At 41.6% G+C, this 27,002-nt stretch overlaps 2 protein-coding genes across 2 annotated transcripts; one reads left to right on the top strand and one right to left on the bottom strand.

Moving 5' to 3' along the window:
- Positions 1 to 12,223: 12,223 nt before the first annotated feature.
- Positions 12,224 to 15,289, bottom strand: LOC128460332 (potassium voltage-gated channel subfamily S member 3). Its single transcript, XM_053445487.1, has 2 exons — positions 15,156 to 15,289; positions 12,224 to 14,547 (listed from the first exon to the last, which is right to left on the bottom strand). Exon 2 carries the CDS (start codon positions 14,541 to 14,543, stop codon positions 13,059 to 13,061), a length of 1,485 nt encoding a protein of 494 aa, XP_053301462.1. The 5' UTR covers positions 14,544 to 14,547; positions 15,156 to 15,289; the 3' UTR covers positions 12,224 to 13,058.
- Positions 15,290 to 17,767: 2,478 nt separating this feature from the next.
- Positions 17,768 to 23,879, top strand: LOC128460294 (uncharacterized). The gene is made up of 21 exons (XM_053445412.1): positions 17,768 to 17,790; positions 17,889 to 17,947; positions 18,035 to 18,121; positions 18,206 to 18,327; positions 18,424 to 18,564; positions 18,717 to 18,812; positions 18,903 to 19,073; positions 19,361 to 19,463; positions 19,576 to 19,796; positions 20,297 to 20,453; positions 20,533 to 20,747; positions 20,834 to 20,948; positions 21,478 to 21,677; positions 21,781 to 21,895; positions 21,978 to 22,147; positions 22,221 to 22,315; positions 22,828 to 22,958; positions 23,135 to 23,324; positions 23,398 to 23,539; positions 23,629 to 23,719; positions 23,803 to 23,879. Exons 1-21 carry the CDS (start codon positions 17,768 to 17,770, stop codon positions 23,877 to 23,879), a joined length of 2,721 nt encoding a protein of 906 aa, XP_053301387.1.
- Positions 23,880 to 27,002: the final 3,123 nt, after the last annotated feature.

The following is a 27,002-nucleotide window of genomic DNA, read 5'->3' on the forward strand; positions in this document are numbered from 1 at the left end:
TATTTTTAATAAAACCACCTCTACAGCTACATCCATCTGAGGTCATCTTAAAGATATTTGTATATGATAAATAACCCGAACCGAGCCGACGCCCCACTGAGCTCACGGATGATCTACATAAACCACGTAAGCGTTTTCTTTTCTCTGTGCCTCAGGGAAGTTTCACTCAAAGCCCTGAGCCGACAGTTCAGCTCGGCCAATGGTCCGTCCCATCTCGCTGTGATCCATGTGCAGGTCTGATGGATACTGAATCCGTCATCCATCACAAAGTCATCAACATCCAGCCTTCTCCTCTCGGAGGGGGGTGGGGGGGGTGATGTAGTGGCCCGGATGCTCTGATTTATCTGCGTGATTCACTGCCTTCGTCCTGCGTCCACTTGCCCCCCGTCCCCCTGTCGGCCGCTCCCGTTCCCCCCCCTCTACCACAGCCATGATTGAGTGTAGGCCTTGTACATCCTGGCGTGATGGAGCAGGGCGTCAGCCGACATCAGCCTCTGCTGTAAACCAGTGTTTGGGTTCTGATTTGTTCTGAAATCGGGAGTTCTTCAGCATTAAGGCTCCGTGATCGATCCAGGCCCGCAGCCAGAGCTCCATTAGCGAACAAGAAGTTCTGAGAGCTGCACACTGCTGCTTCGAAGTGGAACCACTGCTGCTTGAGGGGGTCTCCTAAATCTGACCTTGGTATCCTCACCATTACTCATTAGAATACAAGGAAAGTTTCATTCTTACATTGTTAACAAAGTAGCTCGTTAAAGCGCAAACCTCCAGCAAGGCCCAACAGGCACCAGTGAAAACAATGCTGCTGATTGGATGGACAAAGAAGTGAAACCTCTGTTTGGTCAACAACATGCTATAATTTTCCATCATGAAAAACAATGGCATCTTTTCATTGGACTTCAGTGCATTTCAACCCTCCAGTCAGTAATGTTTGTAATAGTCTGTTCCAGCCTTAACGGAGATAAAGCTGACGACGTGATTAGGGTTATTTTTCTCAGACTTAATAAATCTCCTCCAGAGCTGCGGAAGACAAAATACGACTGAGATCACACCGGTCTTCTATCTATTTTATGTAGAGTGTTTATATTCTTGCTGTGGACCCGACAATGGTTCCTGACTTTATTTTCCTGCGCTTCCAGTAAATCTAGAACTTGTTTTTTTTTTCATCTTAACAGTCTGGACCGACTCAGATCAATCAGCCTTATTATATATTGATTAATCAGTTTTTCTAACCTCCGCACTAATCTACCAGGATGATGCCTCAGATTTTATTTTAATGACAGATTTGCTTGAAACAACTTTAATAAGCAACAATAATGTAATATTGAAAAAAAAATGAATGATCACCGGGTAAGGTTACTTACTTTTCCAATGTCTTAGAAAGTTATTTTTTCCTGGACTGATTTATAGAAGCAAAATTAGCTTTTATAATCTCTGACATATTGAATTTAATGGGTTAAAACATATAGTAAAGTCATTTAATTGAGCCTACAGGCGTATTTCTGCAAAACAATCAATCAGGCCACAGAGTTTTAATTGTCGTGCCTTGTTGTGACCAGAATATCCCGAGTACATTAAAAAGATACACTTCTTAGTGAGTGAGCTCATTGTCCAGAAAAGGAGGAATTCAGTTTCACAGAACTGCACATTCACATTCTCCCTCACAAACCACGTGTCCATGAAAGCAGCCACAGAGCGACACTTAGCAAACAGCATTAGACGATTAAAGAACAACAGTAACAATGAAGGAGATTTCATTAACGTTAAACATTGACTGGCAGCAAAGTGCTGGGTTAGCAGCAGAATCGTGTCTTATCTTGAGTGGCTATATGAAATGATACACAACGAAATGATATGACACGATATGAAATGATGTGATAATTATATGATAAGATATTAGATACAAAAACGATAAATAACGTTACAATATGAAAGGATATGATACAAAACTACACAATATGAACAAATACAAAACGATACAACCCAATACAACACTATACAAAATAATACAATACAATATGAAACAATATGATACAATATGATACCAGACGATACAAAATACTTTATTAACCCCTCAAGCTGGAAACTGACACACAGGAAAAACTACGAAAAAAGACAATTTAGAGATAGAAAATATAAATATAAGATATGCACTGTGTTTCTATAAAATCATACAAAAGCTCATAAGAATACAGAGCAAAAAGAAAACAAGTACTGTTAGATTTACGACAACAGTAAAATTCAACAGTATATTGATACAATTACTTCAACATAATAAAGAGATCAAATATATGATTTAATAGTAAATGGATTTTCCACCTTTAATAAGCTATAACATTGTGACAGCAGTGATTGACAGACCGACTTCCTTCTTAAAGCCTGTGTTGCTGTATTCACACGTTAGTATGCAGAGAGGCGACACCAGACAAAACCACTTGTGGCTTCACTTTATTGTGCCTCCGATCAATAGCTTAGCTTCCAGCGGAGCCTCAGCACGATTCAAATCAGACTTATTATCTCCTAATGAGCACACGAGGCCGTTATTTCAGCCTCTTGCAGCCGGCGTGTTATTAGAAGAGTCAATTGCTCGGTCCGAGCGTCGCCCCCTCTGTTTACACACTCTGGTAAACACGCTGTCGCTGTCCATTACGCTGAGAGACTCTTGTTCGGCCTCTTATTTAAATTGAACTGACAACTTCAATAACGTCGCCATCTGCACCCCCGACATAAACAACAGGGCTCGTTCTCTGCAGCTGCACCGATTTGGTGTTTGTATGGATTATGGAAATATGTCATGAGGATGACGTGAGGAATATTCTGCGAGGTCCTAACACCGTCTTCAGCTGTGTTGATAAATTAAATATTAACGTGATATAATTCACTGGATGATGATGAAGCAAAAAAACAACTTTCCTTCAATAAACACATGAGATCAGAGGAAACAGGATCCTCTGTGAGTCTGCTTTTAAATTTGCTGAGGTTTTATTTTCATGATGCATCACAAAGAATGCAGTCAATTCCTGGTACTAACCTCAACGTAAAACAACAAACACACAAAAAACACAATTTACGGGAAAAGCAGAATTCAAGTTATAACAATAATATAACCATAAACTGTATTCTTCATATATTAGATCTTTCAAAACTTGGTTACTTTAGTTGCTTCACAAGTTAAAAATTTAAATTTGATGGATAACAAATCTCCCGCTGCTTTGTTCGTGCGTGAAAGTCGAACTCTGGAAAAGTCCAGACCCGATTCTGCAGAGATTCTTCATGTCGTTAAAAAGGCTTTAATGGTTCTGTGCCACTTCTGCTGCTCATCATGATTTGAAACGAGCTCTTTCAAGAGAATTTCCTCCCGTTAAGAGACTTTGCTGAAGTGCGTGGGAAAAAAATGACATTAGAAACTTTAAATTAATCAAGCGAATGTGAATCAATATCTCACTGACAACTTTCGAGGAGCTTCTTTCACATCTAGGCCCATTTCCTTAAAGAGACAAAGCAGGATACCTCAGCTTAACTGATTAATCACTTTGGCCAGATCCCCCAAAAATAATTTTATGGATCATCAGACCAGAGCAACAGAGCAGGATGTGCTTAATTTTAAATGACAAGGCTGTTTTCAGGTATCACGTGTTATGAGATCCCACTGAAACCAAAGCATACAAATGGCCGCAATTAGGGAAAGAGCAAATTGAAAGTGCAATGCTTCAGATACGTGATCTTTAACCTCGTCGAAAAAGATTCATAGCAGCATAAGTCAACCGGCGAGAAATAAAATCCAAAGAACGATTGAACGAAAGGTCAACCCGGGCTAATCAAAGCAATCGCTGGGGCACAATAATGCTTAGCAATGAAGCGGCCAATTACTCACTGACTGATGACTTCAGAGCTTTCGTTAAGTGCGCCGGGTCTGGCGGCTCGCTGAGTCGATTTCCATTTTAATGTCACATCGACGATGCGAAAAGGCGACGCTGCTTGTGACTGACACGTGACCCGAGAGTTCGAGAGTCGGTTTGAAAAACAGGAAGACAAAACGTGGACGGAGAAGAAGAAACCGAAGACCCAGGACCAAACTTTTCTGGAGACGTAATTTCCTCCGTTCACCATCGTCACTGTGATTATGTGGGAGGTGCAACACTACGTGGCACTTTGTCACCGTTAAAGTTAAAGTCAAGCTCATTCACTTCCTCGTTGCTGGAGTGGGATTTGCTGATTGTCTTCGTTGAGCCACATCCATCAGCCACCGACACACTCATTGTTTTTATTTACACAGGCTGCAAATAAAGATGGACGACGCGTCTCCACTTCCTCCCACTACTAGTGGAAACGAAGCCAAAATATCCAGGACAGAAACCCCGCCATCTTCAGGCAATCGGAGACAGAAACCATCTTTGAGCAAATTGTGTTCAACTTGCACTTTGACTATTTTGTGTGGTCCATGTCCCGTTCACTAACGCGGAGGAGGCACAGTTTATTATCCATACCGCAGCCAGCCAACAGGGTGCGTTTGAGATGCAGTATATCTTTTTTACCGAAAAAGATATACTGAATATTTACACCTTTCTATTTTCATCTCTTCTTCATAGATATTGAAACTAACTTCGCTAAGACTTTGCATTTACAGTGTATAATCTTTTCCATTTCTGCTATAATTTAAAGCAGCAATCATAATACATATAAATATATATCATCCATATTAACTTTATGAAACAGATCTATTTGTCTTATTCCATGCACAACAGCTGAAAACTCTCTCACTCGTTGAAGCTGCTGCCCTGAAAACAAATGCACCGGATCGGAATAAATCAATCGGTGGATCAGAAACAGATCTCATCCCATCATGCATGAAACTAAATAAACTACAGCTAAAGCAGAATCCAATGGAGCTCATTGATTTTTTAATTAAAGGCATTTTATTGATGCAGTGAAGGGCTGAGTGGACACAATCACAGAGCACATGCATTACACAGCACGGACAGGAGGCAATGTAAACTGCAGCTGAGGTAAAGAAAACACAGAAAAACCTAATTTGCAAAGTGAATGGAGTTTTTTTTAATCATTAATGAAAATCATGCATCTCATGTTAAAATGCGACTTTTGTGTTTTTCTTTTCTTTGTTGCTTGTTTTCCAAATGCTCTTGTCGGAAGCATCATCACTTGGGGCTTGGTTTGTTGCAGCAGTTCTGTGATTGGCGATTCGCGAATTGCTAATTTGGTTTAGCCCCGAGCTCGGCCTAGTTCTGATAAACTTGTTACATCGACAGTCCGAAGCTAATCACTTCAAGTAACTGTTTGTTTCTTTGGGCTCTTTGTCTTATAAGGGCTGTGGATCTTTCTGCTTCCTCCTCCACTCCCTCTTCTCTCAGATCCACTGACCAACTGACTCCAGAGGCTCCAGCGTGTCCTTTTCGTGACCTTAAGTTGTTTTAAACCACTTTTTTATTTTACTATATTTGTTTTTATTTAATGTAAATAAATTCTGGTTGTTTTAAAGGTGCTTTATTATTAAACCTGACTTCACTTTGGTCAAATGAGTGTCAGAAATAATTGAAAACAGACCAAGACTATAACAAAAGTAATCACTTCACAATTTCCTTCATGCCATCTTATTTTTCTGATTTGTAATCTGATTTCAAGGATCATTTCCACAGATTCACAATTTGCTTCCGATAAAAACATAAAGGGCCAATCTCTGTCTGCACTCTTTATAGTAAATGTGCTTCGCTTGCTGTAGCGGTGCAGCCACACGCAGAATGAAGGCTCCCTCCCTTCCTCCTCCTCCTCCTCCTCCTCCTACTCTTCCTCCTCCTCCTCCCTTTGATTCATTAGCAGGACTTGGAGCCCTCTTGCCCTCTTTTACTGCCTCCATTAAATCCTCGCTCCCTCCATTGCAACTCTCCATGGATGGCGAAGTGCATCGGTTCATCATCTGAGCTAAGAGCCGTGGCAATGTACTCAACATTTTTCATCCCACCCACTTTATCTTCACTCGGGCCGGTTCTGGCCCGGATCAGCACTCTGTTACTCTGGATCACAATAATGAAATGTAAATGTAATTCATATAATGCTTGTTAGCCAGTGATTAACAGCAAGAGAGATTCAGCATCTCTTTCCATCTTTCAACAAATACTAAATCACGACGGCCTTTCGTTGTACCTGCTGTAAAAGACATAATAAATAACACTCAAATTAATTTATAATACGTGTTTATGAATACCCTCTGTTTATATAGTGGGGCAACAGTTGATTAAATATCACATAAACATTTATTGAAAGGATGTAAAATGTGCAACATTGGAATCTTGTGGTGGGAAAACTCTGTTCATACAAAAAAAGTGTGTAGAGGATATTGAGTTCCCCAAATAACAGTTGCATCTGCAGCAGAAATATTGTTTACTGCTGTTTACAAGTCACTTACAGGAAATAAGACATCAGGTCAGAACAGTATGTGGTTTGATATTTTAGATTTATGACTAAAGAGCTTATGCATTAAGGAATTACACAGAAATCAATTCAATTCTGTGATGTGCAGGAAAGCAAACACTGTTCAACACTTTATTTTGAATTCCAGTGTCTAAATAAAGTTTTCCTGACTCACCAATCTCCTGCTGCGTCCTTCATATATGAGGCAAAATATCTAGAACCAATTTTCCAGACATTTTCTGGAGTTAATGACTGAAAACGGCTTTAAATCCTAATTGAAAAATAGAATTAACCAATAAAAATCATTTGATATTGTCAGATAGTGCAAAAATAATGATTACAATTAATTAAAAATGTCTTACGGTGGAACAGAAGGAAAGATATGTATACGTAGTGTTTGTATATCATTTATATACAAACACTAAGCTCTAATCGTTTAGTGCTTAGACTGTATCCTCATGTAACCCGTCCACACAACCATTAAACAGATTCTGTCTGCGCAGGCAAATACCAGAGGTCCCAGTGGAGCTGCTGCTGCTGTGAGTGGTGAGGTCAGACTGTGTTCAGGCCTGAATCTGTGTCCCTGTGCGAAGGGACACCGGCAACACTTGGGACATCAGATTATCCATTTTATCTCGGCCTCCATAATTGCTGAAGGTTTCCTGGGAGCGATTTTAATGGTGGACAAAAGGCATGGTTCGATGGGGCTAATTGAAATGCTCAAGTCATCCCCATGTTCTTAATGGGATAGGTCACACTGCAGTATCCAAGGTGAGGTGAGGGTGAAACTGGCTTTAACTGGCAATTTATTTTTTGCCAAACTGGAATAATCCGGATGAGAATAACTCGCTTTTTTCATTGTTTAATTATCAAATTTAGATTAGATACTTAATTTACTCTAGTTTTTAATCCAACGGGGTCAATTTGTTCTTCTAGAGGTCTAATAAAATAAAGCTAACAAGGCTATATGCTATCACGATACATTTAAACATTGATGTAGATTTAAATGGATATCAGGAGAAGATGTCTTGATGCTTTTTCATGAACACACATAGATAAATGGTGTGGTGGAGATTTGACCAACATCCCAAATCCTGCCCACAGGTCAACCAAAGTAGGCACAAATTTCTTTTGTGCTGTTTGGACCATGTTCACCAATTATCACATTTAGTTTCACGTCCAGATGTTTTTTTGCTTGTGTGTAGGAATGTAATTAAATCTTGATAGAAAACAGATTTTTCTTATTCAAGATCTATCTACTACAGTCTTCATTAGCGGATGGAGTTAGCTGGCGATGGATCGGCTAATTTCCCCGAACTTAATGGGCTTTAACCTTTGAGCCAACACGATCACAAAGTCCTTAAAGTACGTTGATTGAATTATCAACGCTGCAAAGATCGAGCAGACTCTATCAGCAGATGAAGATCTTATCGTACGTCTGAAAGCTTCACGTAAAACTAGTGAGTGGACTTTGAGTTTCATCAGATCGAATTATACAAGTATTAAATGAAATGTCCTTATTATCAAACTCACCACAAATGACTGACATTATTTCCAATTTCAGTTTTGAAAGACTTACTGGTCCTGTACTTAAAATGAGTTGGTTGACTTTCCCTTTGTTTTTATGGTGTTTTTAATCGCATTGGTATTTGTGCCAATGGTTTTCCTGCTTATTGTGTATATTTGTATAAAGGACCATCTAGGGACTGACGTTGAAGACTAGCTTGGGCTATATATGGTGTGGTATGTTGGTCCATGTGCTTGTCGCTCCAGAAATAAATATTAAATAAATTTCTGTTTATGACGTCAAACAGTTTTTTCAGAAATTCAAACGAGTGGTCAAGTAGAAACTACAGCAAACAGGGTTAAATGTCCGACTGAATTACGGCAGATTCTTTTTGTTGCCCACCGGAAAACTCAACCTCTGTCAGAGTAATAGATGATTATGGACAGTAGCAGTAACCAGGTCCATCCAGCCGCAGTGTAATAAACCTGCCTGAGGGAGAAAAGCAGGATCGAAATATAAACAAAGTGGTTTCTTTGTTATTCGTGACCCTGAGCTGCTGCCACACAGCTGCGGGGGCTGAGTGAAACTGATCCGTTAATGACTCTGATCAAAACATTATAAATTAGCTCACACACGGGGGGTAATGGAAATATCCAAACCGTCTCCAGCTGGGGTTCGTACGGGATTTCATTCAGTTTGGGAAAAAACATCAAAACACATCTTCTCCCTCCCAGACAGGCTTCACAGACTCATGGACCAGCTCATTAACTATTTACACATGTAAGTGTTGTCCTTTCAAGGTAAGGTCATTATATTGAAGCACATGGCTTCATAACACTCCAGCAGAAACCACCCCGCTGGCCTCAGATGACATCATTTTTTCAGATTGCTCAGTGACTGATGTTCTGTCAGTTAAAGCTGATCTGGTTTCTCCAGTTGCATCAATCGCTAGATTTGTGTGTAAAGTTCAAAATTGCTGTTTAGTGAGGTATTGTGTTGTTTTTATCTGAATTAAACACCAGTTTAACCAACACATTGACCACACTCCATGAAATTCTCTCGCTTTGTGATGTAAAGATAGTTTTGTCAGCTTCGTTAGCTTCGTTAGCTTCGTTAGCTTCGTTAGCTGCGCACGGTCATTAGCATTAGCATCATGTCATTGTTTTGTAATTTGAGATATTGTAATTTGAGGCATTATGTTTTTCATTCTTGTGAAAGCGATATCTAAAGAACTCCTTGAGGGATTTAAACGTTCACTTCCTGAATGAACTGATAAGGTTTGAGTAGTCAAAGGTTAAAGGTCGAGGTCACTGTGACATCAAAAAGCATATCTGTTTGCCTTGTCAATGCAATATCTCCAGAAGGGCTTGAGGGAATCCTTTCAGGTTTGACAGAAACGTTCACTTGAAGTGAAGGATGAACTGATTTGATTTTGGCACCCATAAGGTCAAAGGTGAAGGTCACTGTGGCCTCACTTATCATGTCTTTGGCCTCTTGACTGGGATATAAGAGTACATTGAGGGAATTTCTTCAAGTTTTGAACATTTGTCAGTTGGACTAAAAGAACCAATTAGATTTCAGTGTTTAAAGGTCACAGTGACCTTATATAAATCTGGAGCGTTTGTTTTATGAAGACAGAGACTGCACTGGCTGGCGGAGGCACACAACCGCAGTGCAGTATTCCAAGTGTAAATTTCATCTTCTTTGTAGATCAAAAACAAACGTCTTATACTGACAAAGGCAGTTGATTGATATTTAATATTAAAGCTAACTCAACCTTCTTACCCATGTTCTCTTTAATCTAAACAGTTGAGCTAACTTAGTTTTATCAGGTCATGCATTAGCAACACAATTATACTTTTAAATTAAAAGTAGGTAAATATAAGTGACAACCAATACTGTGTGCTGCAACCAAATAGCAAAGTGTGAACTCACAAAGAGCTGGTGCGTCGAGCTGTTGCAGAATTTCACACAATATAAAAGTTCCCTCTGCACATTCATCACTGCGTTCACTGACCTTTTCCTTGTGTGTGAGGTTCAGGGAAACCTGCCTTCGTAGAGCCGGAGGCTTTGTTTGTAATGCACTGCTCGAGTTCATACCTGGAAACAAATGTCAAAGAGTTTTTGGAGATACAATTTTTCTCTTCAAAAACTTGAGGTGCCAAACATGCACACATGTGAGCCGTGTGCGAGGTGGCCATGTTCCAGCTCTTTCCATCGTCCTCTGCAGGGACGTTTGTTTAATATTAATGCCCAGCAGACTCTGCAGAGGTGTCCCAGCTCCTGATGCCAAGAAACATCACTGTCTCCATTCTGCACAAGGACAACTCACTTCAAATCAGCACTGAGTGTGAGACTCGGCAGCAGCATTGTAGTCGACAACTTCAACTCAGTTTAAAAATTAAGGTTGTTTCATTTCAAGAAGGGGAAAAAAGCCTCGAGGGGAAGTTTGAGAAAAAACTCTCGAATCATTTCTGGAACGACGACATTTGTGCTGACATAGTCACTGTGACCTTTACAGGTAATTGGCTTTTTTCCCTCTTTGCATTAAGAACCCATTTCCCTCACACATACCGATGGCCACACCAGGAAAAAAGCCACACCTGTGATAAGTCCATCCTCCTGTTGTGTAGTAATTATTACAAGAACGATGTGTTCATTAAAGGAAATTACAGAAGTGACAGATTATTGATTATTGGCAGATTAGTGAGAGACTGCTCTAGACACAGTTTACAGTTGTAATTTCACAGGCTCCCAATTAGGTTTTAGACAATGAAAATTGATATAATGTAAAATCCTGCACGAACAAATCAATTCCACATCATGTGTTTTATTCAAGATACAAATGTTGGGTTATCCTGTCATTGAGCATTTTTGGTTGTACTTTAATGAAGAATTCCATTCTTTCTTTTATTTTACAATAATTCAGAGCGTTAAAAACAAGGGAGGCTTATTATTTTAATCAGGATAAAGGAATAGTTGAGGAGAAAAGGAAACAGAGGCACAAGATTTTAGCTATGAAGGTCAAAATCTTTTCCAGGGGTACATGCTCATGCACAGATCCCACGAGCTAGCAGCTAAATCCCTCTCCTAGAAAGACCTTTTTTCTGTGGAGAGTTTTCTTTTAAAGCTGGCAGATCGGTCACTCGTCAGTCAGGGAGACGGAGAGAGAGGTGGATGTTTAAGGCGGCGAGGAAAAACAGGTCATTAATCGATAATAAGGACCAGCAGAGTAAGGGCACATTAAATCCACTCCGCTCAGCAGTGCCTGGAGTCAAGAGGCTGAGAGGTAAAGACGAGCAGCCGCTGAACGGGAAAATATCATCATCTGTCTCCGGCGATGTTGGATCCTCATCCGCGACTCGAGCCGTGGATTCTTCCACATGAGGATTTCACCGTCACGTTCAGTCAAGATTATTTATCTGATTAGAAATCCATTGAGTGCTATTCTTCAAAGTGAATCCATGTTACATCTTTCTACTTTGTTAGATTAGCCTTTAGATGTTGAAGGATTTCCATAAGAGCATTAATAAAAGTGTGTATAACAGTAATGACCATTACATCCATTATGATTTAATACCATAGCAATCGTATATCAAGCACTGTTCCTTTAATACTTGTTTTATGTTTTATTGCAGTGTTTCACAACCTTTTTGCCTTGTGAGCATTTTAAATTAAGATGGGTCAATGGGGTACGTCACACATTTACATAATTAGAAGTAACACAACATGATTTCTTGCTCATTTGTCCATCTGGTGACCCCTCATATAAATTCATTGCTCCAGTGTGTCATTGCATTAAATGGTACGTGCCAAGAGTGAAGAACTGAAAGTGTGGATAAAGCAATTTGCTAATCACCTTCTACACGATGCTCATCTAAAGCTGACTGATCAAAACTCATTTAATATTATTAACAAATAGTAACTCAGGTTAATCTGTAGTTAGTCTTTATTGGTACTATATGGACTGTTCTGTATGTCTTTGGCACCCGATGGTTTGTATCCAGGATATTTTGGCTTCATTTGTGGATACTGGGCCATCGTCCATCTTCAGTAACGATCTATGATCTGCATGGGAACCTCAACTCCTCACTTCCATCAATTTTATGCAAAGTACTTCAGCCAAGAGACAATAAACCATCTGAGCTTTAAATCCACAAATGGTTCAAGTAACATTGTTTACAAATGCAGGTGATGTTGACTTTGCGTGAGACTGCTTCTGGTCAACTGCACGAGCACCTTTGAGACCCCCTGCAGAGAAGTTATTGTTTTTTTACATCTCTGGCTCTAGTGGGACAGCAGCTCATCCAACCACAGATGATAACATGAGGCAGGAAATCAATGCTTTCAGGGAGACAAAAAGGCCGAACAAGAAAAGAAAGTTTCTTCTACATCTCCATTCGACCACAAAAGAAAAGACATTCTCGAGGGTTTCCATCGTTTCCGTCAATGAGGAATCCTGCACGTTTTATACAGACGGTTACAGATGAATGCAACATACCACATTCTGTTTGCCCTCAAACAAATGAGAGGCATCTTGCTTCTGATTCACTGAGTTTTTATTTCATACCAACACAACTGTCCATAACAATAACCGGGCATCGAACCTTCCCACTGAGCTCTGACAGAAATGTGCGGCCTCTCTTCACCAGCATCAATGATGTTGCATAACTCTACAAATGTATTTACATTACTCTCTGATTAAAATAAAAAATGCATTTACTTTAGTTCATGCAGGCTGTGTATCATCTGAGATCTATAACACCATTTCTAAATATCAAACTGTTGTTGTCGTCCTGGACTTTTATATCCGGTCTGAAATTTCAGCGAGCAGACGGATCGATACAGGACATTACTTTTAAAAAACATTAACATTATGGCCTTCTACATGCATCATTGCAGTTTTCTCAAGCAGAAAATGGGCTTTCAAACCTCAGAGCAAGATTCAGATGAATCCCCTTAGGAAAAAAAAAGGAAAATGCAAATAATGGCCATCACAAATCTCTGTCAAATTGCAGGAGGAAGACAGTGTAGGAAGACGGGGTCAGTGATGGAGGGCTCTGCCCTGAGAGGCACGGAGTGACTAGAAGTCATAAAGGGAGCAGGACTCGCTGTAATGGCAGGGATCTCATTTTGTCTCCTGATTTTCACAAGTGTCATTTTCATAAACCTCGATGTCCTGGAGACTGGAGGCATCTGTATCGTCCCCTGCGCTGCTCACACTGTTCCTGAAGGTGATACTTCCAATGAAGGGATACAGGTCTCTGATGTTATAATGAGGGAGTTCTGGGTCTTTTCTGACCGGCTTAGTGATACCTTGTCCCTCCATGGCTTTATTTCTTTGATAGTACTTTGAAAACTTATTGAAGATGATAGTGATGGGCAGAGCCACCACTAACAAGCCACAGATGATACACAAGGTCGCCACTATCTTCCCTGGAAACGTCACTGGGCAGGTGTCACCATATCCGACTGTGGTCATGGTGATCGTCGCCCACCACCAGCCTGAAGGGATGGTCCCCAAATCTGAGGACCCATCTTCCTTCTCCGCAAAGTAGATCAGGGCAGAGAAGATGGAGATGCCCACCGAGAGGAAGAGCAGAAGAAGACCCACCTCGTTGTAGCTGTGTCGGACGGTGGCACCCAACGCTCGCAACCCGATGGAGTGACGAGCCAGTTTGAGGATTCGGAGAACCCGCATGAGACGCAGAACCTGCACCACTTTCCCAACGTTCTCTAGGTCCTCGTTCTCCTCCGCGGCCTCCTCGTCCGCTGTCTCCAGAGCTAAAGTGGCGTAAAATGGCAAAATGGAAGCGACGTCTATGATGTTCAAGGGGTTTGAGAGGAACTTCCTGCGAGAGGGGGCAACAATCAGCCTGATGATGAACTCTGTGGAAAAGCAGATGATGCAGACGACCTCCAGGATGGAGAGGACGGGGTCCTCAATGGGCCTGTCGTTGTCGTCCACCAGCTGGAACTCAGGCATGCTGTGGACACACATGGCAACAATAGAGGTCAAGACCACGCTGAGGGAGGCCACGGCGATGACTTTGGAGGCCGTGGAGTGACCGGGATCCTCCATCCTGAGCCAGATGTAGCTCCTCAGCTCTGCACACCAGACACCTTTGAACTTCTCCAGGTCTTTATCGAGAGCAGAGAGCTCCTCGAAGGACGAGTTGCAGCTTGGCTGCTGCATGTCGTCACTCCTGATGTCCCAGTCCCTGTCCTCGATGTAGTCCTTCCTCTCGTGGTACCAGTTGTTACAGCAGGTGCTCAGGTAGACCTCCTGGATGCCCCAGTACTCGATCTCCTGGCTGAAGGAGAAAACGCACACCTCTTCCATCATGTGGATACGTCCCGTTTGGTAGAAGTTGAGCACACACAGGAAGACCCGGGGATTCCTGTCGAAGTAGTACTCCTTCTCGTCCTGGACGTAGTCATCGCACAGCTCCAGGATGGCCGCCTCGCTCTGACAGCAGAGGAGACGTGCTAGGCGTGTGTGAGGGAAGCGTTGCAGCATGCTGGGATCCACTTCATGTCGTACTCCTCCCACGTTGAGGTGGACCTGGTCCTCCTCATTCCCACGCCGGTGGAGAATTTGCCCATACCCCATCGTCCTGATGATACGCACAGAAACATTATGAGAATAAATGACTTCTGTAAATATTATTCTTTACAGTTTCATTACAAGCAAACGTCCCATGAGCATCTGAATATCTCAGGGCCGCGAGCGACACATTTATGTGGTCGGACACCCATCAAGACAAATTTGACGGCACTGTTTGTAGAACACATTAGTCCTCAGAAGAGAAAAGAAAATCAATACAGCACACACAGGAAATGGCTTGTGCTGGAGTGAGTGAAGAGGCGTGAGGTACTGTCACTTCTTGCAGAGCTCAAGAGCAGGATTATCACGAGAGGAATCAAATTACCGAGTGGAGAAGACTAACTCAGAGGAAAATGGGAGGCAACAAGTTGAAACCGACCCCACACATCGCTCCAGGGACCGTTTCTCCAGCATGTGCACAGTTCTGTGTTGTCCTGTGATCATTCCCTTATCTCTTCTGCATGACATCAACATGCGTGGCTGCATGCACTCTGACTCTATTGACCTTTGCATTAGAGAATCTATGGCATTTTTGTCCCACTAAACCCTATTTCTTATTCAACACTTCTACTTTAAATGTCACTGAAGCGGAATGCAGAAGGTAAAGTTGCATCGTACCTGCACGTGGAGCCGGTCTTTCCATGAAAATAACTTTTATCCAGCTGTTTTAGTTTTGCACAAAAAAAGAACGCACGGCAGGTCGGTGGAGGAGGGAGAGAGGGAGAGAGGGAGAGAGGGAGCGGTGCTGCGGCTTCAGGACGAGGAGAGAGACTGGAGGAGTGACGGAGGTTTGTTCCCTTATACTGGGAACAGGGAGGGGCGAGAGAGGATGAGGAGAGGGAGGAAGAGAGGGAGGAGAGACAGGGAGGAGAGGAAGAAAGGGAGGAAGAAAGGAGAGGAGGAGATGTAGTAACACCCAGCTGTATTATTCATCTTTATCTTTCTATGAGCCTCTAACCAGTGGTGGGATGTAACAAAGTACTACATTTACTTACATTTTACTTTTACTGCGTACAGAATATCAACAAATATCTGTACTTTCGTTTTACAATCCACTGTCACATGTTCACATTGGGTGGCCTTTTTTTGACCACTCATAAATTGGCGCCAATTAACACTGTGGAGGTCAATTATATGTTGAACCACCAGAAAGAGTTCCTGATTCAATAAAGCCATTTTCCAGATGTGACTGGTGGATCTTCATCCTGAGATATTTGTAGTTTAACCCGTGTTTGTCCCTTAAAATGAGAGACTAACGTCGTGAAAGCTGCACTTGGCTTGTGTTGGAGGGAAAACATTGCGACTAAAGGCCACTGACCACAGCTTGTCTGCGTCCCGGAAGAGAGAGGGCGGGCGAAAGTGAAGTAAACTCTGTAAACACTGACATTTCACTCCTGTGCCAAACCAGGCAGCAACACAGTGATCTGGCAGCAAACGCCAAATAGCAGCATAGCTCCACTGTGAGCTGTGGAGAGAGCAGCTGCAGACGCTGTGTTTAAACTGCCTTGACAACTTGTAATGTGGTCTATGTGAAGTCACCCCTGTGTCCTGGCCGAGGGTTTTTAGCACCTTCCATAAAACACATGCTACCATAATATGAAATGTGTTCTTCCTCCCTCCGAAGCACCAGCGTTGTCTGTACTTTAAGAATTAATGTGGCATTTGTAGCACTGGGGGAAATAGGGAAAAACACATTAAGGCACCTTTTAAGCTTGAAGGCTTGTTAATAAAAAGAGAGAACTACAGTGGCGCTGGGTAGAGCGCGAGTCTCTGTATGAAAACACATTTAGAGTCAATCGATCCGGATCATTCATTTGTTATCAGTCTCGCAAAAACTTTTCTTCCACAAGATTCATAAATTATTCTCTAAGAAATCAATGAAAATATCATTTTTTTAAAAACACCTTATCTTGCAAAGTAAAAGAAAAGTGAAAGAGAAAGGTCATGGATCTGCCCCCTGATCCGCATCCACACCAAACTGTAATGGGTTCCTCCTCGTGTCGTTTTTTAACTCAATAAAACGTAGTCTCATATTCATCAGTGTCTGAATCTTATTAATTATTCATCCATTTATTGACACTTGTTCTTTGGTTTGCACATCACTTTTTAGATTTAGTAAAAATACTTTCACAATTCATAAAAGTTTGTGTCGCAGAAACATGAATATCTGATGTGTCTTGATAAGTTAGCCACACCTTTAACTTGCTCTTGTTCCATTATTTATTCCATGAATTTCCTTATTCAAATAAATATGTTTTCTCTGGTGAAGTTTGCAACGTAAGAGACAGTTTTTTTTCCTTTATTTTGGAGATTTGTACATGTTTTATGTCCTTGTAAAACATGTGAGTAATACAATCTCCCTGCACGTCACAGAGGCCACATGTCTTTACTCTTCACGATGCTTCTCTGGACCAATGAGTGTCAACCTTGGCTCGTCAAACCATTGGTGTGTCTTCTTGCTCCGTCTCCAAGACAGTCATCGTGTCCTCAGAGACCTTCCTACACTTTACATGTTTTCTATGTAGCTTCCTAACTCCACCTGGGATCCAACACAGACTGCTGAGGACTGTGTGTGAAGACCAACGAATGGTGGATCCTTCTCCGAATTCACTGTCGTAATAAGTTAAGATAAAAATAATAAAACAATATAGACTGAGTGGAAGAAAATAAAACAAATCTACTAATTATTTTAGATTTTATGTATCTGTATTTGTGTAATACATCAAATATGTGGCCCTGAACGCCTTTGCTGACCTTATAATTTGTGTTTATGCTTTTATTAATTCATTTAATTTGCTTTTTGAAATACATTTATCATAATTATTAATTATTTCTCACAGTTTTGAGTCTGATGTCTTTTTATTTGATGTGTATACGTGTATGTATTTATTATACTATGTTTTTTATTCTCGAGTGTTTCTACACTTGCACATTGTGGCTCTTAATGTTAAGACACCAAATAAAGTTAATCATAACATTTTAAAAAACTAAATCAACAAAATAGACCTAAACCACGGACTATGTGTATAAATAGAGGAATGTGGCCACTCAAAAACAGACAAAGATATAATAAAAAGTGTTTTTTTAGTTGAAATCGACACCACCCGTCCTCTCAATTACCTCCATCAGCCGGTGATAGGATCCACCTGTGTTGAACAGGAACCTCCCACTCCCGCCCATCTACAAAATAACCAGAGCTCTGTGGTTCCCAGTGTTCCACCTCTACTGCCATGGCCTGTTCATACGGATTGGGGTTTGTCGTGTTTGTTTCTTGTCAAGTTTCTTGTCAAGTTTCCCTTGTTCACGGCTCCAGATTTGATTTAACACTGAAAATGATTCAATGTCTTTCAGGTGGTTTATTCTCCTGATAGCTGCTGTAAACATAGAAGCTCAAAAGAAACCAGCTATAAGTATGTTTTATTTTATTTTCTTTGGTCAATTGAATCAGTGAATTTAGATTTTTAAACTCTACTGAATGGAATCTTGTTTAATCCCAGATATCAGCTCTAAATGTCTGGGGAACATCCTGCGTGTGGATGTTGGTCCACTTGGAGGGAAACAACTTGAGGTCGCTGTCGTCATAAGTAAGTCGACGTTTCTGACTTTATTCTTTTCAACTTTTAAAAGTCACTCTTTGTAAACTTCCCTCTTTTCCCCCTGCCCCTCAGATAACTCTAGCATCCTTATCACATCACGTTTGGCGTCTCAGTGTGGCTTCAGCATGAAGACGGACCAGCAGGGGAATGCCGTGATTTACGTCTCCCTGCACAGCTGCTTTGTTCACAATGTGGTAAAGAACAACTGGAGACGTGTGTTTTTGTCGAGCAGCGGCACCCATTGTGTCTTCAATGGGTTTTGAGTTGTTTTCCTGTGTTTTATTCTGCAGGACGACGCATTCACCACAACGTTAAATCTTCGCCTGAAGGGGAACCGGATGGCCGAGGACGAGCTGCACCAGGTGGCCGAAACCTGCCGCTACGCCGCCTGGAGCTCCAGGGAAATAGTGTGTGGGCGTAACTACATGGAGGCAAGTGAACGCTGCGGGACTCTTAGGGGTCATGTTCCAGTCTATATGATAAATAGCTTTATGATCCGTATTAGCATCAAGGCTACCACATTTGATGCCACTGTAAAAACGAGGGGAGAGGTGGATCATATCTAAAGTGGCCTCCTCTCTAGGTGTCTGTGAAAAGGGCGGCTCTAGACGACTATGCTGTGCCTGCAAATCCTCTCCTAGAGGTCAACACGAAGCTTGATCCTCGACGAGGGGCAGAGGTTAGATCCGCTTAATCAATCCTTTTTCTTTTCATATATAATCTGGAAAAAATTTTTTTTTGTATTTAATGGCTTTCCCTTCACACACAGAAAAAGCCCATGGACGCCGGATTCAGGATCACGTCCGTCGTGTTCTTCACCCCCGAGGAGAAGGTCATGACGGTGGCCGAGGCCCAGAGAAGTGGTTACGGGATCTCGAGCACTCCGTCGAGGCTGGTGCTGCGAGGCCCACACACGGCGTCTGAAATGTACACCCAGAATGTGAGTGGAGCGCAGGCCACGAAGTTACATGAACAAGGGTTGACCTACCAGCGCATCCAGATGATTTATTACCCTCAGCTCCCTGATTACACAATATGACTAATCTGCCTTTTTTTAAATCACTTAATTTGTCTTGCATCCATTTGGCAAAGTTAAACACATCAGTAGACTTAATTTTATTAATGGCCCCCATTGTCGTGAATTACCAACATCCTCAGAAACTGGATTTTCCTCTACTACAGCGTTTGTCTATATTCTGCAACATTTACCCTCATTTCTTCCTGCAGGTAGCCGGCGTTCCGATGACGGTGCTCCAGACCTCCACCATCTTTGAAAAAAAGTGGCTGACAACTCAGATCAATGCAGCAGCTGCCTGTCCGACCGTTGAGGGTAAAGAAAGCATTTTGAGAGCGGAGGACTTGACCTTATGACCCTGGAATCTAAAATCGAATTGATGATTTTCCTTTCTGTTTGATGTGCGTGTACCTGCTTTCGTTTACAGGCAGCGTTCACTTCACTCCCAACGCGATCACCTGGTTCCTGCCCCGGCACATCGACCCGCTGGTTACCGCCGGGCAGTTCAAACTGGTGGAGGTGCACGTGGGCGTCGATGGCGAGAGACTGGACGCCACTGAGATGGCTGCCAGGCGATACTCTCTCTCCGTCAATAACATTTACGTCATCCTCGAAATTCCTGTCGGTGCCACCGGTGGCTTCTTTAAGGTCTCTGGCACTGAACAGTTTGATTACAAATTTTGTTTATATTGTTTTCATGCATAATGTCAAACTCCAACAGTTCAGGAGATGATATAGCCTGAACCCACAGTGCTGGAGAGGCATTTTAGAAAGGCCATTTCAATAATAATTTACAGTTTTATAGTTATTAATCAACATTTATTGATTTGTGTTTCTTGACTTTCCAGGGTTGAGACTTTTTTTTTTTTTTTACTTCAAAATCTCCAATTAATAATAATTTGCACATTTATTTCATCGTAAATTTAAATTCGTTCATTTAATATCTTAAACATATCAGGTTTTAATAATTCCACCCCTCAAATCACAAAGTGCTTTACATTTTAATCTAATTTCTTTATTCCTCCACTCGATGCTTTTCTGGCTCCAGTTAACTTTCTATGGCTTCTGTGATTTCTTTATAATGGGACACGTCATTAGATTTGAGTTTAATGCCATTTTTCCTCTTTTTTTTTTTTTTTTTTTGGCAGAGTCACATTCAGGACAATCAATACCTCACTTCTTACACGATAGAGCCGATGCTGGAGCTGCTCTGGACGGAGGAAACCACTCACGAGGTCACCAGTTACAAAGTCCTGTTTCCCATCGCCACGCCGTTACTGCCTCGACATGCACAGGTTATCGACAGTGAGTTTTTAAGATGTGTGGAGTTTTTAATGAATAAGTCCAACCTGCCCTCATTCCTGTTTGTGTGGCTCCCTCCCAGAAACCGTTCCGGAGGAGCGGATCTTCAAGGTGCTGATCGGCCCCTTCGGCTCCGACGTGACTCTCGTGAACGTCACCTTCCCCTCTGAGGTTTTGTCCGTCACCGACTGCAGCGCCCGGGGCTTCAACGTCCTGGAGCACACGTCCCCCAACAGCAGCTTGAAGGTTTTCACCCTCGACGTGCCCTTCACGGATCCTGTCGTGCAGCAAACGAGTGTGAGCTTCGACCTCAGCTTGGAAAATACGGATATAATTATTTATTTTTTATATATATTTTGGTTGATCATCTTCTCCCCCAACAGAGAGAAAAGGGGAAGGCAGTGTTTTCTCTTCAGCTGACCTTGGGCCTGCTGGTGCTGCCGGAGTTTGCGCCATTTTCTCAAGCAGCTAATCTGGAGGCCTCATTGGTTGACATAGGTCTGTTCTCTTAATGGATTTATTCAAAACGGCGAGAACAAGAGGAATTGATCTATAAAGCAAAAACTTTATCCTTTCAAAAGTAATGTTAACAAATGGTGACGAGGAACAAAGAATGAAACTATTAATGGTTTAATCTACATATTCGAAAAAAGAGTGAGAAGGATTTATTTAGTTTTTTATCTCACCCCAAGTCATTATCTAAATAATAATTATCTTGTTCTAAATCAACTTCCTATATATCTATAATTATATTGATTACCTGTGCTCTTTATTGTTTATATTGTGAAAATATATTTAGACAATTAAAATAAGCTTTATATCAATTTATACAAGCTTTTACACCTACATACCCACATTCAAATATAAACTAATTTGCATTTTTATTTAGAGCAAAAAGAGTTTAAGATGAACTCAGGAACATAAACATTAAAAGACCAAATAAAGAAACTAGTCAAATCCTCTCCTCCTCCCTGAACCTTGTGAGCAACATGCCTTCTTCTATAACCTCAGTTTCTTCCTCCTCCAGTTGCTCCTTCTGTCTCCGGTGGATGTGATCATGAAAACTTCTATGTTCTCGTGCAATACGGATCTGAGGGCATCAACTTTCAGACCCTCGTGGGAAAGCAGACGTTGACCCCCAGCCTGGCTCATCTGTACGGGTTCAAGGAGAACGACACCCACTTCAGTTTGGCCGTGCCGTTCTCAGCCGCTGACGCCGTGTTTGAGGTCCGAGCTGAATCAAGTCATGGTTGTGCAAAGATTATAATCCTCGATATTCTGTCCATAGCTTTTAAATGTTTTGTTCTTGTGCTTTCTGACAACTGCTCAGGCTGTGGAGTCGTCGTCCATCAAGAGCAGAGTGGATGTGACGCTGAAGGATCCAGAAACCAACAGGAACATTCATGAATTCGCTTTATCCTGCAAATTCCCCTTAACACTGACTGGTTCGTTTGAGAGAAAATACATAATTTCTTTGTTGCCAAAACTCAAACGTGCACAGTAACGGTTCTCGTCGTTCTCCTCCAGAGTGTCTTCCTAATGGAACCATCACGGTTCTGGCTGTGAAGCTGGAGTCGGTTCCCAGTCTGAAGCCCAGTGAGCTCACCCTCTCTGATCCCAGCTGTGGTCCCGTCTACAGCGACGACCGCCACGCCTTCTTCGTCTTCACAGGGAACTCGTGTGGGACGACCAGGAAGGTGAAGAGCGCCGCTCTACATTGTTCTACATTAAGATCTAATGCGACTAAATTTCTACTTTTTGATTTCTTAGTTTTTCTCCAACGTGATGCTGTATGAAAATGAGATCTCTCTGCCGGATGAGCTTCAACCTTCACAGGAGTCAGAAACAGAAGAGCCCGAGTACGAGTGAGTGTCTGAAAGTTACTGTACAATAAAATAATGTACGTCTCAAAAATTGTATGAGAAATGTGGCTTCATGGATTCCAGTATCAAAGTGACCTTTTGAGGCCGGGGCCATTTGAGACTCCTCATCATGATGTTAAAGTCAACGCCCTCATCAAATGTGGGCGGGCTCATTATAAGACTGAAGAAATAGAGGTGCATTGCAATTCTAAGCTTTTACCATTTAAACATGGGCTGAAACACGTTATTTAATAAACAACGATTCCGGGACAAACAATCCTCAGTCACAGCCTCACTAATTTGCATTTGCTGCATTTCTTATCTAATATCTTGGTAGTTGCAGCCCTGATGGGACAATCTTCCTAATCTATGAAGAGTTTCTTATTAAAAATGTGATGATTTAAGTCAATTAAATACGACATGAATCCCAGTTAAACGCCAGACCAATCGTCTCCAAAAATCAATTTTGCCTCATGTTTGTTTTTTACGAGTCGATCACATGGTTGTCGTTCCAGGTTAAAGATTTCTTGCTACTATGACATCAACACAACCCGCGCTGTGGCCTTCCACCCGCGACCTCGCCGGAGTGAACCATTCGCTGAAAACGCAAAGGGCGAGCTGGAGGTGGTGATGAGAATCGCTTCGGGTGAGAAGTTCTGAGTGCACTTATTTTCACGCTGGCTTTACAACATTAACTATTATTTTCACGCTGGCTTTACAACATTAACTATTCTCTCCACCTCAGTCATTGGCGCGTCTTGAATCAAGTCAGCAAGTCGTACGATGAAGACTCAATAACATTTTCTGTCCCTCCTACGTCAGACGAGTCCTACAGGTCGTTCCACAGAAGCGAGGACTACCCCATCCCCAAGTACTTGCAACAGCCGCTGTATTTTGAGATCGAGCTGATGAGGTCCACCAATCCCCAGGTGTCCTTGGTGCTGGAGAACTGCTGGGCGACGCTGAAAGACGACAGGACGTCCAAACCCAGATGGAACCTCATCATCGACGGGTAACCGCACGCTGGTGTCGTCTGTTGTAAAATTACAGGAAATGGTGAAAATGTAAACTCTTCTCTCCTCCAGCTGTGCAAACCCAGTAGACCCATACCAGGTAGTCTTCCATCCTGTGTGGGCGGAAGCCAGAGTTCCGTATCCGTCTCACGTCAAACGCTTCGAGGTCCAGATGTTTGCCTTCGCTGAAGATCAAGACAACTTGAGTCGCCAGGTAATTAACACTTTAAAAAACACTTATGTGCTCTCATGCTTCACATATGGACAAACTCTTTCATGTAAACATCTGCTCGTACCCTGCAGCTCTTTGTCCACTGTGATGTGGCGATCTGTGATGACCGGAATGGTGGCGTTTGTAATGGGCAGTGTTCAAACCAGCAGAACGGGATCAAAGGTGAACTATGCATACTCTGATACAATGGTACAAAATGTTTGAGTTTGAAGTCAATATATCAAATGTTTTCTTTTCCTCCGCAGGTCAAAGACGAGCGGTTTCAGACGCACACAGTTACAAACAGGTGTCATCGGGACCTATAAAGATAACACAATCCTAATAAAGTGGTTTTACAAGAGTTTACACTTTGTGTTTTTTATTATCACTCTGTAGGTGATCATTTTACGAGATTTATCAGCTTCTGTTTTTTTTCTAATGTCTGTTGTCCACTGGCATTGGAATTAACCTTTCAAGTACATGGTGTGATCAAAATGAGTAAAATAACAGGCCCATGTCAAAGATGTTTTTTAAATTACGAAGATGTTAAATTACAAACTTATTTTGATCCATCTACCAACATGGAGGAGGCAGGGTTTATGACATACAGCCACCATGTGGTGATCAAGATGGTTTGGCTTCACCCATCAGTCAGTTTTGGTGGCAAGATAACAAACCAAACAATATACTGGTGAGAACAAACTTCAGAGGCAACAAAAAAAGGCAGAGGCCATTTAGATGAAGGAAAAGGTAAAAATCCTGATTAGAAACAATTTGAAAGATTGAGTTGATCTGTGACAAACAAACCTGAGTTTCAAACTTCCTGCTTCTAAAGGACAAATATACCAATTTACAGTTTTTCTCCATTGCTTTGGCTCATTTCACGAAACAGAAATGACATTCTCAGAGCTCTAAGTGCAATTGGCAAAATAGCCCATATGGTTCAGCACAACTACATAGATCACCTTCAAAAGGTCATATCTAACCCAAAACAGTTAACTCAAATTTCAAAACCAAATCATTTTCTCATATAGTCAGTGCCCCAATATGAAAAGTTCCTTCTCGATTGCTGTGGCTCATCTCTCAGAGGAAAAAAAAAAAGGACATTCTCAAAGCTTTAAATACATTTGCCAAAATAACAGATGGTTCAGCAAAACTCCATAGCACACCTGCAAAAGGTCATATCTCTCCCAAAACAGCCAACTCATCAGTCAAAACTAAATCCTTTTCTCATACAAATAGTCAGTGCCCCCAAAATGAAAAGTCCCATTGGCATTGTTTAAATTCTACAGGTCAAATGTAGATGTTGTCAGTAGGGCAGTGGACCATATCCCTCATGTGCACATTTCAATCTTGGCTCAGTCCTTTGACACTGAATGATTTCAGTAGATGTTTTCTTTCCAGAATACTATGTGTATCTAACAGAAAAAAGATTATTCAAGGTTTCACATAAAATACTCCATTGCACTCATACTGCCATGGAAATTGTTACAGTAACAGAAAATGTGTACAGCACAATATACTGTCAAACAATAAGCACATCAAAACTAAAATTTGGCAGTGATATATGACCTTTTGAAGGTGATCTATGTAGTTGTGCTGAACCATATGGGCTATTTTGCCAATTGCACTTAGAGCTCTTAGAATGTCATTTCTGTTTCGTGAAATGACCCAAAGCAATTGAGAAACTGTAAACTTACTGTGTGATTGGTGATCAGATGTGTGAGACTCAACCTTGAGTACTAAAGTTCTAGTTGCACCTGAAAATTAAGCCGATGATCAAAGATATCATTACAGTATATACCATGATGTTTTTCATGGTATTATGTGCCTGTACGATTTTGACAGTGGAGTGAACTATTGTGCAGGTGATGTACACAATGAAATTATGCCAACATGTTCTGCAGAGAACAACCACTTGACTGAAAAGTGTGATGGAAATCTGGAGATAAAAGAGGCTGGAAACAACAAAGTTATCTACGTGTATTTAATAAGGGGCTTTCTGCAGAAAGGATCAACACAGGGGAAACCACAAGGGTCTCAGAGTGAGGATGCAGAACAGTCATAAACACTGATCTTATATAGGAGGACTGAGGGCTGTCCCTCTGAACCAATCCAGACAGGTTCCATGGTGGGGGAAGGAGAGGAATCAAAACATTAGCAGCTGATTCACATGTGTTTCCTTAGGTGATAAGAAGACATACACTATTTCCTTTGATGGGTAATTAAGTCACAAAAGGTCTCACCTTATTCACGTCATAAACAGTTCCGACCATAAAACAGCTCAAGTCTTAAACATTTGGTGTATGTAAATACCAGAGGTGTAAAAAGTACTGAAATATTGTACTCAAGTAAAAGTACCTTTACTTTGATGAAATTTTACTCAAGTACGAGTAAAAGTACCCATTTAAACTGTACTTTAAGTAAAAGTTACTTAGTTACTTCCAACAACTTGATTGGGGCCGCTCCTATACAGTGCAAAAAGGACAAGGTGTCATAAATCCAATCCCAAAACCGTAATTTTTAATTAAAGGAGAATCTTTACAAATATAGGGCAATGACATTAAATATGTCAAACATTAAACATTTAACATGTCAACACAACATTTAAGAACTTTTGGGAGGACATGTCAAGACATGAATCACATGACAGCTAAAATAAAGTTTAAATGCCACTGTCCCACTGTATATTTAAACTTTTGGTTAAACTTTGGCCCACCTTTAGAGCACTAGTCTACAAACTTCTTGTTGAGTTTGAGCAGCAGCTGATTTTCAAGGTGAGTAGAGCTCATCCGGGCTCGCTTTGCAGTGAACAGCAATCAAGCACAGCTGAAGAGTGGCTCGCAGGTGTCAGGGGCAGGTAGGCCAGGTTGAGTTTCAGGCAGTGTTGTTCATGAACGCGTTCAAGAGAACGCGTTCATTGAAGACATTTTTATGAGAACGTTGAACTGAACGCAACATAATGATAAACTAGGGCTACGTTGCACTAACGGGACCGAGCACAGGCGATTTCAAGTCTGTTGTGGTCGTTGAAGAAAGAGCGTTCGATGACCAAGCGCTCGTCTCCGTGTTACATGCGTTTGGGCACTGCAGCAAGGATAAACGCCTCACTTTCTGTAGCCAGCAGGTGGTCCTATCATTTTAAATCATGGTGTCTTTGTAGAAGTCATCAGGTCGCGACTCTTGTCTTACATGTCTGGTTTGGACTGGATTGGACCAAATATGTCCAAGATACAGAAGGTCATGTTTGAATGGCGTGTAATCAAACTTTGACGTCACGCCAAGGTCACACCGTGAGACAAGAAATCGATCTTTTAATAACTTTTCATCTCCATCTTGTTGTGATGACACTCAACTAAATTTCACGTTGATCTGATGAAAGCTCTACAACAAGTACATCAAAGTAAAAGTGTGGAATATGGCCAAAATGGCTACCAAATCCAAAATGGCGGGCTTCCTGTGTGGT

The sequence above is a fragment of the Pleuronectes platessa genome, chromosome 17, assembly GCF_947347685.1.
Source record: "Pleuronectes platessa chromosome 17, fPlePla1.1, whole genome shotgun sequence".
Classification (NCBI taxonomy): Eukaryota; Metazoa; Chordata; class Actinopteri; order Pleuronectiformes; family Pleuronectidae; genus Pleuronectes; species Pleuronectes platessa.